Source organism: Emydura macquarii, unplaced genomic scaffold (genome assembly GCF_026122565.2).
Source record: "Emydura macquarii macquarii isolate MOO-44397 ecotype Brisbane River unplaced genomic scaffold, CSIRO-AGI_Emac_v2 contig_369, whole genome shotgun sequence".
NCBI classification, from domain to species: Eukaryota; Metazoa; Chordata; order Testudines; family Chelidae; genus Emydura; species Emydura macquarii.
The window spans coordinates 2,633,570-2,646,061 of NW_027130506.1; the positions used below are offsets into that span (position 1 = coordinate 2,633,570).

Consider the following 12,492-nt stretch of genomic DNA (forward strand, 5'->3'; position numbering starts at 1 on the left):
AAATTAGGTTAGTTTGGCATGGTTTGTTCTTCACAAATCCATGCAGACTATTACTTATTACCCTATTATCCTCTTGGTGCTTACAAACTCATTGTTTAACTAGCCCTAATTTTACAGATGGGAGCTGAGCCACAAGGAAATTATGCCTATGTCTACACTGCAATTAGAAACCCATAGCTGGCCAGTGCCAGCTGGCTCAGGCTAAGGGACGGTTTTATTGTGGTGAAGACATTTGGGGGACTCTCCCACATCGCAGGGTCCTAGCGCCCAGGCTCCAATCTGAGCTGAATGTCTACACCACAATCAATCAAACAGCCTCTTCTCCTGAGCCTGAGTCAGCCGGGGGGTTTTAATTGCAATGTAAACATACCCTAGTGACTTGTCCTGGATCACACAGGAAATCTGTGTGTGAGTTAGAAATAGATCATCAAAGTCCCAGCCCAGGGCTTTAATCTTTCTCTTTATATAAGACCAGGCATTTTCCTGATTTCCTGGCAACCAAAAAAGTGCCTATAAGGACATGTCATATATAGAAATCAACAGATTTGGGATACATTAGTCCAGTGTGAGAACATTACAAAGACGGCACCCATAGTTCTAAAATTAATGTTCAGACTGAACAAGACTTTATTGCACAAATCCAACTCACCTAAAATAAAACGTTACTAATACTGGAAGAAGTCGGGCATATAGGGTATGTGTGCACTGCACACTAAGGGCTTCTCTTCACAAAGCTGCTCCATTGGTGATGCAGCCATCAATACAGCGGCATGAATTGAGTGGGTCTGGTGAAAGCATGCTCAGCCGATTGCCAAGCACTCTCCCGTTGACTCTGGTACTCCACTGCAACGAGAAGCGTAAGCTATTTCAAACAGGAGACGGTCTCCTGTCGACATAGAGTAGTGAAGGCAGCGCAAAGTGAAGACTGTCAAGGCTACTTGATGTAAGGTACCTCGACTTCAGTTACATTACTTATCTAACTTGACTTGCTCACCTTACATTGACCTGGCTGCATAGTGAAAACAAGCCCTAAATCCAGGTCTGTTTCCAAACCCATGCTTGAGTGTCCATACTGCACTGTAAACCTGGGTTTCCAGTTGCTGGACTCAGGTCTCTCAGCCATGCTAATGCCTCCATGCTGCACTACACAGGCCTTCTGACTTTGGTCTGTGGCTTGATGTGTGTTCATACTACAAAATGACAGAGCTTGGACCTGATGCACAGCAAGATTTGGGCTCTTACCCTCCCCCTGTAGGTTTCTATGTCCTGGTTCCTGAGTGCTTGCTGATCTGAATCAGCCTGATGTTTGTGTGGACAGAAGTGGGGTTTGGGCTCAAAACTGAGTCACAGCCTCAGTGTGCAGTGTAGACATACTTTCAATCTCAGTAACAACACCAGTCTAAGGAAGTGAAATCCTTACTTGTTTCTTTAAAAGAAAAAAAAAAAAAAAAAAAGGAGTGCAATTTATATTTTGGGGATGGGGAAGGATATCCAGTTCAGCCATGGAACACTGTGCCTACACTGTGATACATGAGCTATTCCAGGACATTTTTAATGAAATGATTTCATTCTTTAGACCCTCACATTACTAAAAGTGGAAGTTAACAATCTGGTAGTAAACAAGCTGGTCAAATCCAGGCTATAGTTACAGTAGCTACCTGGAAATACCCTTTATGTATCTATCATTGCTATTGAATCTAGGCATTCCCAGATCCCTTTTGTGGCTCTGGGAGGGATTTCACAAGTGGTGATAAGCAACTAAAAGCATTTTCAAGAGAGAAATTGAAGAAGTTTCCCATTTAAAAAGGTGAGCTATTGTAACTGCTAATCAGTTTTGTAGAAGGCACCTAGTGAAAGAATTTGGCAGATTAATGTAGTTATTGTTATAATACAGATGAGGTGATCTGCGTGGAGAGGGTGGAGTGCCAGCAGTGAAGCATTAAACTGCTTTCCTATTTTAAGCATTAAATTGGTTCTTTACTATGTCTTGATTGTAAAAGTGTAATCCCTTTTAATCAGGATTTTATATTTTAAGGGCATTTTTATATTTTTCTTCCCCATCAAGGCAATTGTGCCATTAAAATACTGATTTATTCTTGAAGCCATATCTGTAAACCCATTTAAAGCCGCTTCAAAGCGGAAAACAGTTTTTAGATGGCTTTCTTGGGCAGCTTCATAGTGAGGCAAAACACATCAGCAGCAGAATAACTACAGGATTCATATGCATACTTTATGGAACCAATTCCCCCTTCCCCCTCCCCACACACAATCACTTTTAAACTATATACTCTTTTTTTCCCCCCCAGCAAGGAAATTCAGCTTTAAAAAGTGAGTTTATGTCTTCATTTGTCTACAGTGTGAATATTACAAAGAGAATAAAGCTTGAAGCTTATTTCCATAGTACTGTCACCTTTGCTTTTTACTGCTTATATGCTTACTAATCACTACTGCAGCACATTCGATAATAGCTCTTCCTTTCCCTGCACAAACCCACATTAGTATTATGAGGAAGAATACAAATACGAGGATCTCATTTTGATTGCCTTGGTAGGAGAATAGAAACCACAGATATATATATTGTCTCACTGTTTCCTTATGCTCCCCCATCTGTTTGTCTCCACCTATTGTCTCTTGTCTTATACTTAGATTGTAAGCTCATTGGTGCAAGCACCATCTTTTTGTTCTGCGTTTGTACAGCACCTAGCACACTGGGGTCCTGATCCATGACTGGTAATCCTATGCGTTACTCCAATGCAACTAACAAACAAGAGATCTACAGACCAACCCACCAGAGCTAATTTTTAGGCACAGTCCTGAGCTGGGGGGGTGTGAAGAGCTCAGCCAGTCCCAGGCTGTCCGCATCTACCCTAGAGATCACAAGGATACAGATCCCCCCTGGGAATCAGAGCCTGACACAGCCTCTCCAGCCCAGATGTGCCAAGACAGAGCTCAGAAAGCAGAGTCTTAGACTTGAGTGTATATAGAGTTAACTGTAAAATAATTGACTTTAAAGGAAAATATTGTTAAAAAATAAGAGGCCTCACTGTCATCTTAGTTTCCAAAGCCACCAATACTCTGTCAGATCAGCAGTGTGTATTCATGTAGCCAGGAATTCTATGTTGTCACAATTATTTGGACCCACTGGGCTATTTGGTGTCTTCATATTTTGTTAGTTGTGCAAAGAGCAAAAGATAATAATAGTGTAAAATAAACACATCACTAAGAATATACCTGGACTGCATGTCACTGGATTTCTCCTCTAAAAATAACCTATCTGTTACCACTAGAAGGGAGACAACACCTTCTTTCCAACAATAGAATGGAGATAACACCTTCTTTCTTTTTCTGCTAGCTATTTCTGATTAAAGTCTCAAAGTAAGAAAAGATTTTGCATACAGCAGAGGGAGTTTCTATAAAAATATTCTCATTGACTGGACAGGACCAACCACAAAATTATGAAAAGACCCCACGCATTTCATGTGGGCAGGAGGTAATGTATGGTTCGGTTTCATTTTCATACTAGTGCACGCACACACGCACACACACACACACACACACACACACACACACACACACAGGCCATAGTCATGAACATCTAAATTATACTTCTCTTTAGCCTGATATTAATATGGATATTTCTGTTTTATATCAGTCATTTGTTGAACTGCAGATACAAGTTTTCATGTGCAAGAAAAGCTGTAGTTTGAAAAGCTGAAAGCTTTTTTCAATTTTTTTGTTGACATTGCTGTACTTCTGTGTATAAGTTTGACAGTTATTTTGCACACAAATTGTATTATTTATGCACAGTTTGGAGGGCTTATCTTATCTAAAAAATTGCCTATGTAAGTCATACAAATTCTCTGCCTTGATTCATATTTAATCAAAAATATTACATCACTCCTCCAGCAGATTCAAGGGGACGTTGAGAGAGAAAAAAGGATGTTCATATCAAGCATTTCAGCCCTCCAGTTTAGATACAATGGAAGGCAGAAGACACACGAATTCTAACTATGAGTTAAAAGAAAAGCACAACATCAAAAATGGAGATAGAAACCAGAACAGCTAAGTGCTGAAGATTACAAACAACCACAAAATGAGACCTCAGGGAGCCACATTATCCTAAAATGTAATGATGTCAGTTGCACTACATTATATTACATGCCAAATTGAAAAAAAATTGGAAACTGTTTTGTACTCAGAGCTACTGTAGACTGTGACTCTGTAACTATCCTTACTAATTCTATCAAAGATTGGGGAAGAAGAGCTTTTGTGTGTAACTATAACTACCATTAATGGGGGGGAAAGCCCACATTAAATTTACTTCCTCTAGGGTTTTATGTTAAGAATTGAGCTATTTCAAACAGCTGTTTGGGTTCTAGTGACACACCCTCCCACTCAATGAAATGTTTGTTAATCTCAGCCAACTGGCCTGGGTTTCAGCTTGCTGGGATTTCCTGGTGACACACCATTGAAAAGTGACTGGGAGTGACTGGGAGAAAAAATGTTTGCTGCGGAGGTTTTAAAGAAAGTCGTACCGCAGAACTGGTGGAAGTCACTGGCTAAGCACCTGGAACCAGAGATCATGGATAGGATAACCCAGTTTTTGACAGCAGTAGCTTCTGCAAGGGCAGAGAGAATATTTTCTTCATTTTAGTTTATTCAGCGGGTTCAATTCAAAGGCTATTTTATTCAAAGTTAAGAAATTAATTGTGAGTTAAAAAAGTAGGAAAGCCTGTTTTCCTCTTCCAATCTATGAAAAGAAATTAGGGCTGAGAGGAAAAGATCTACTTGTTCTAAAATTATGAAGGACCTGTTGATCAGAAACAGTCAGTTCAATTTATTAACTACAGATATTAGCTTCCTTAATTTAATAAATCAGTTATTTTTAAATGCAAAACATGTTTTGATAAACTTTTAATTTTTTTTCTTATCCAGCACATTTAAGGTAATTTATGTTAATTTTTTTTTTTTTTAAAATAAAATACTGCTTTTATGCATTTAATTGAATTTGAATTTCCACCTAAATAGGGCTTGACACAAATAAGTAAAAAACTGATCATCTAGTAAATAAGAAATGCATCACTCACCTTAATACAAATGCAAAAGTTAAGAATCTGAATAAATGCAATCGAGCTGTATAACTGCTCAAATAAATGTGTACATAGATACAATGTAACCTCCTGGTTAGTAAATAGAATCACCAAATTTAGCATAAAGGCTATATTTAGTTGCAAATCAACTTTTAATGATTGCCAACAAATGAGAATCAACCTCTCTTTAGGAAAATAAAGTACAAAACACAAAATAAGATTAAAATTGATGATTTAAATCATAACTTTAAATCAGCAAGCAAGAAACTTTGATTTAACCAATCCACATCACCATTAAAAAGTTACCACCAAGAATATTTCTATATATTTGTGCGCACACACACACACACACACACTTTAATAGCACCACTATAACAGGGTCTGTTTAACGTGACAACATAACCCTACGATAAAAAGAAGATACTAATGCAAAACTTGTGCTTTTGGGAGAGTTCTCTGTTTTGGATGCTCCTTTCCTTTATTCTGGCATTAAAAGTGGAAGCTAAAGGCGAAAATTCTTTATAAACGGTCATGACAAAGTATCCTTACACATCACCAAAGCTGGGTCAATATTAATCTAAGAGTTGCCGCTTGGAACCTGCCTTCCCTCTTTGTGCTCAGATATTTTAAGGCACACTGTTAATGGCCCGGCTCTGCAGTACACATTTTAACTACTGCCATAAGCAAGCAGAACTCCACTGACATCAACAGAGCTGTTCCTCTGTACTTGAGTGGTGAACTAGGCCTGATGAGCGGAGATAAGGTAATAGTACTTGGTTTAGAATTCTCATCACCAGATCTTTAATGTTTTTATGTCATTTTTTCATAACTAATTATAGAAAAATATAGAGAAGCAAAATGTTAATGAGCTACAATACAAAGGAACAGAAAAAAAAGTTCAGTACACGGATATCGATAAGCACTTGTCAACAAAAGGCAACAGAAAAGTATATCACTTCATCTACCATTTTATTTTCTTACAGTTTTTGTGCAGATTTGAAATGGCTGTAATTTGTCTCCAAGGCAGATATAAAACTGCAATTGCTGACTAAACAAGAGTGTCATTGTAACTCTAGTGGTCACCATTAGGCAGCCCGCAACATTTGCCCAACGGTTACTACGTAATGAGAACAAAGTGTTTCATCAGGTATATTTTCTGCATATGAGAATCAAACTTTTCTGAATAATCTTTGTCTTAATAAATGAAGGGCCAGTTTCTATTACCCTTGCTCACAATGAATAGTGCCTTACTCCATGTGAACTCTTGTTAAAGTTAATACTTTTGGAGAAAGATGCTACTAAAATTCTTACGAGAATAAAACCCAAACATTGTAGTGCTACTTTGAAAATCATGAATAAAATTTGTGAATGAGAACAAGAGATCAGAAAATCTGGGGCTAGAGAGGAAGAAAATGAAAGAAGTCAAGATGGACATAGGAGCCAGGAGAAATGATATTAAGGATTACGGATAAAATTGAGGAAACACTAAAATAAGCTCTTAACAGTGGACCTAACAGTGAAGCTATGGGGAAAAATGTCTTCTAAAACCATTCTTGACAGTTGTTAATGAAAAACCAAAAGGGAGAGGTTTCCGCTCCGTGCAGGTTCATTCAGCAGAATAGATTTTAAAGTTTACCTTTTGCCATACTACTAAGATTAATAGCAATCACAGACCGGGAAAAGAACACACGTGTATGTGCGCATGCACAAACATACCCTGATCATGCATCTATTTGTGTGGTCCCTGTACTTGGGTGGAGTCTCATTGATTTATGCATATCAACCCAAACATATGCCAATAAAGTCTTTATACACAGTCATGTATTCGGTGTTTGTTACATATACTGCGGGAAAAATCTTTTAGAAGCATTTTAAAGAAAAGTGGAGCAGGGGAAGGTTCTTTTTTTCCCATATCAATTGATCTTCAAAGTCAGATGCCCTAGTTACTGTGAGAATGAACATTTTAGAAACTTCCAAAACTTATATAACATCCAGCCCTTCTCCCCCCTCAAAATCTGATATTTTAGGACATTCCAGAACCAGGAGTGTTGTATATTTCATTCCTTGTCCAGTGGCATAAGGCTCCACTATATAGCCTTGATGGGTTGCAAATATTGGTCTTTTGCAGTCTGAGCCCCATGAGCTTATGTCAATTGACCTGGCCTCTGAGACTCAGTGCCTCAGGTGTTTTTGATTGCAGTTTAGATGTACCCTTTGTTGAGACTGCAAATAAAAGATTCAGACTGATGTGAAAATTTGTTCAGTAAGGATTCAAGCGAAGTCCACAGTTCACTTGACATGGGCCACTAAAACAGACTGCAAATAGCAATTACTTTTTGTTGATGTCAACTTGGGTTGGATTCATTTCATTGGTTTACCGAAGAAAGGATTAATTGAGTTTTAGTTGCATCTGTTTATAAAGCAGCTATCTTAGATAAAAACTATTATGGTGAATTCACAGTAAGCTACTGTTCACAAGCCAGGATATTTTGCAAAATATCGAATGTTGACTGATTCTAAAAGTAAAGTTCATACTGGTTGTGTGTACATTATTACATTTACTGTATCATCTACTGCAGGAAATATACTTATTTGTTCAAAGATATTCAAATCAATTGTTATTGTATCTTTCATTTTGACTCTCGTTTTATCTGCTCTAGTAACTCCTGAAGAATAAGGTTCAGTAAAAACCATCAGTCTTCCACTCAGCAGAAGTTTCCCTCCACCCATCTCTCTTTCCTTCTCCTCACCTCCATACATATAAAAAGCCAGTTTTTCAGGGCTCACAAGATCCAAAACATTGACCGGGTTTTCAGAGAATCTGGCCCAAAATATTTTACGTTCTCCCTATTTTTCATTCTAGTTAACAGCGCATCTGCCATGACCATACATAGAGACAGGTTATTTTCCCATATCCAAAATGACAGCAGGATTCACCTATATTTGATGAGTATCTCTACTGCATATAAATAAGATAACTAAAAATTACTAAAATAACTAAAGATTCATGTCAACTTACTAACCAGGACAATGTATTTGTCTTAAAAAATTCACATCTGAAGTATGGCTATTCACAGTGATGTCAGATGTGGAGAAGCTGACTGGGTATATTCTACCTCAAATTAGTTAATGTATCATACTAAACTCAGGGTACGTCTACACTAGAAACGTTACAGCAGTATAGCTGCAGCTGCTAGGCACTTACTACAGTGATGGGAGGGGTTATCCCATCGCTGTAGGTAATCCACTTCCCGGAGAGGCAGTAGCTTGATCAATGGAAGAACATTTGCATCGACCTAGCGCTGCCTACTCTGGAGGTTAGGTTGGCTTCACTACATCTCTCAGAGTTGTAGATTTTTCACACCCCAAGAGACGTTGCTATGCCAATTGAACTTTTCAGTTTAGACCAGCCCTCAGTCTCCATAAACTCATGTTAAAAACACAAATCCACGTTGGTCCACTCAGTCACCATCCTATCCTGTTTTAAAAATCACTCTGAAAACCCACCTCTTTTGCAATGCCTGCATTAGAGCAATTCAACTATTTTTTACTCTTTTCATATAGACAAATATAAAATAGTGGAACCACCATGAAGTGCATGCACCTAGTGTAGCTATACTTCTCTATTGCTGGAACACCTGTTCCCCTCCTGCTGTTGCTTTTACTCTTGGTTCATGACTTTGTGTCTTCTGTGAAGTGCTTGCATACTTCAGGGTTTGGCAAAATAAATAGTGATCTGAATTTACCTACCTTAGATGTTTCTGGTTCCAGCTGCTGTCTCTTGGGTGACCCTTTTGACTCAAGCATCTTCTGAGTATTATCATTCTTATGTGTGGGCAATTCAACTCCTTCACCTTCAAGTGACAGGTTAATACCTTCTGTGTGGACAGGATGATCAATGCCATTGGGATTCAGATTGCAATGGATAGCTGGGGGAAATATGACAAATATGGCTCAGAGAGAACACTGCATTCGAAGGAATAAAAATGTCTACTACAGGAAACAAGAAGTACAGATAATCACACAGGTATCTAGGGCTACTCCTGATGTCAAAGGTATTGTAGCTTGATATTGAGTCAGGATATGGCATTTGTGGAGGAGGAAACAAAACAATACTGCATAATACTATTCTATTCAGGTTACTGTAGGTGTAGGTATTGTATTGTAGGTAGCATCTCTGTGGTTCCAAATACCTTATCATATAGCTCTTATCAGCATGAATTAAATGCATTTTTTATATTTATTATTCAGTCACACAGAGCTTGGATGGAATGGAAAGTGATTTCATTTTTAAAAATGTAAAACCTTATGTTACTTGTCTCTGCTTAATATAGTACTGCAATTTCTAAATAGTACGGGGCACATGCATGGGGCATGCACAGAAAATCAGAAAGGCAACTCCAATGAATAAGAATAAAGACTTACACAGCTAATTGTCTCCCCTTCAACCTATGCACCACTGAAAATTAATGTTTCCATCACATGAACAAATGAAAGGAACTGAACATCTCTATAAACACACACTCCTGTGTGTACTAAAGATACACAAGCAGAAACAGGAAAACGCATTGAAATATGCAATGGAATTTAGAATTGTGTTGATAGTTTAACTGGATTTTTTGTTCTTAAATTACATATTCCCAGCATTTATGAATTGATAACCTTTTATGCAAACAGATGACTTTCAAATAAATTGATCATGAGGCTGCTTCTCTTTGATATAAACAAGCACCCAGATTTTTACCTTTTACTGATCTTTCTGATTAATGTACTTTTTTCAGACATATTTATAATTAATGGTCCAATCTCCCTCTATTTGCAAAAGGAATTAGCGCAGGCAATTTTGTTCAGTATTTCTTCCTAGGGGGAATGAAACTGAAGAGTCACTAAAGAAAACAAAGAATTCAAATGAAAGCTAATCTGATTTTGTTTTGCCTAGACACTGGTGGTTCTGCCTCCTGCTCTCTCTCCATCCCACTGGTCTCATTTCTACCCCCCATTAGATTAGCCTTGAAAAATGGTCATAGGCGACAAAGCTAAAGCAGCATGAGCCAGTACTCTCTTACTAGAAAGCCCTTTCATTAAATCCCAGATGCCCTTTTAAAATTGATACAGCTGAGATTCCAAAGTCTTAGCACAGCAGAAGACTTCAATTAGGAAACAGTAATTCTGCAACACAAAGTTGAAGCACAACCCTGGGAGCCAAGAGATCTGGGTTTTCGTCCTGGAACTTCCATAAACACCTCATGTGATGTAGGACAAGCTACTTCATCAGCAAGTGTGCCTCAGTTTCTTCCATCTGCACGTTGGATATAAAAATCATCAACTGATTGGAAGTCATGGTGGTATGGTTCAGGGAAACTCATTAACATAACACTACCATCTTAAAGTAGAACAGTCTTTCCTTTATCTCTTTGTAAAGGAAAGAAATCTGCACAGAAAGCATCACAATTAAATGTTTTCTTGAGATACAAACATAAAAATAGGGAACTAAATGTAGTACTGGTAATAAACAGCAGGAGTGATGCCCAAAGGTCCCATTAGGATTATGTCCCATTGTTCCACCAAAATTATGAGTGGGAGGAGAAACAAAAATCAACAACAACAAAATCAGTTCACATATGCTCAGTACAGACTTGTCAGAGTTAGGCAACTAAATTTGCCAAAGATTTCATCTGCACCAAGCATGATCCAACTAAGGGATGCAGGAATTTCACAACAACTAATGTTCCTAGTTGCACGGGGTTGCTAGGAGGCAGAACTTAGAACATGGAGATTTTCTCACCTGTGTTCTCAATGATCCCACTGCTAGCACCCAAGCAGAATGGAGAAGGAAACAGCCTGATTCATCTGCAGAGGGGAGATGAGCCTGGGACAGCAGCGGTGGAAGGACTAGACTGAAATAACAATCCTGGGGTGGGAGAGACTAGGGCTAGCTGAGCAAGGAGACTAGAAGCTATGAGGGAGGGAGATTGAGAGCCAGTCAGCCAAGAAGACTAGAATTGGCTAGGCAAGGAGTTTGGGACAAGAAGCTGAGAGTGGGGAGCACAAGTTTAGTGTAGCCCAGGAGGGAAAGCAGACTGAGACTTAGCCAGGAAGCCCAGAGGGGAAGAGTAAGAGTGTCCATGAAGAAAAGCAGCACTTCATAGGATGGACAATGATCTCTTAATGAGCAACCATTCAATGTTTGGTTTAATACTCATTGCAGCCCGAGGTCTTATTCAAACCCTGCTCTCAAAACAGAACTATTAAATTTCTTCATGGGCATTTTATGGTGCTCATCACCAAGGCTCATTTGGGGTTTTTTTTTTTTTTCTTTCTTTGAGTACTGAGCATTATCTGCACTTTATAGCTTCAAAGTACAGTCTCTTATCTCCATTGCAGATGTGAGTGCTCACAGCTGAAGATTAGACTCCAGGAACTCAAATCAAGCACTCAGAAAATTAGGGACCTATAGCATTTCCTATAATAAGTTTGGCTTAAGAGACTTGCCCAGCACTACAGAACTCTGGCAGAGACAAGGATAGAATGCAGTTCTCCAGGGCAACATTCAATTGCCTTAAGCATGACTCCACTTCTTCTCTTTCTTCACCCCCTCATTCACCTAACATCTTCCAATTTCTGCAACAAATGAGACTTCTGCAATGGCAAAGGTGGTGGAGTAACATTGCATATCAATGATGAGGTGGACTGTAAAGAAATTAGAAGCGATGGAATTGATCAGACCGAGTCTATCTGTGTAAAAATCAATTGGGGAGGAAAACTACTAGGGTTTCCCCTGGGATAGTGTTTGGGGTGTGTTACAGACCATCAGGATCTGATTTGGACATGGATAGAGAGACCTCTATAAGGCTTTTAATAAAGTAAATACTACTGGGAATTGTATGATTATGGGAGATTTTAACTTCCCAGATATAGACTGCAGGACAAGTGCTAGTAGTAATAATAGGGCCCAGATTTTCCTGGATGTGATAGCTGATGAATTCCTTAAGCAAATAGTTACTGAACCAACAAGAAGGGATGCCATTTTAGATTTGGTATTGGTGAGTAGTGAGGACCTCATAGAAGAACTGGTTGTAGGGGACAACCTTGGTTCGAGCGACCATGAGCTAATTCAGTTCAAACTAAATGGAAGGATAAACAAAAAATAGATCTGTGACTAGGGTCTTTGACTTCAAAAGGGCTAACTTTAAAAAATTAAGGGAATTAGTTCGGGAAGGGGACTGGACTGAAGAACTCATGGATCTAAAGGTGGAGGAGGCTTGGAATTAGTTCCTGCAACTTTGACTTGAAGTATCTGAAACCTGCATCCCAAGGAAGGGGAAAAATTCAAAGGCAAGTGTTGTAGACAAAGCTGGATGAGTAAGCATCTCAGACAGGTGATTAAGAGAAAGCAGAAAGC

General features: G+C 38.7%; 1 protein-coding gene across 10 annotated transcripts in view; it reads right to left on the minus strand.

The window, feature by feature from the left end:
• The window catches only part of SAMD12 (sterile alpha motif domain containing 12), a 197,877-nt gene that overhangs the window by 166,137 nt on the left and 19,248 nt on the right, over nucleotides 1-12,492 (minus strand). For 9 of the 10 annotated variants that reach the window (XM_067530653.1, XM_067530638.1, XM_067530674.1 and 6 more), the window contains exon 2: nucleotides 8,841-9,019. The exons of the other annotated variant lie outside the window; for it this stretch is intronic. In XM_067530653.1, coding sequence (XP_067386754.1) covers nucleotides 8,841-9,019 — 179 coding nt within the window. The remainder of the gene's footprint in view (nucleotides 1-8,840; nucleotides 9,020-12,492) is intronic. 10 annotated transcript variants of the gene reach the window in all.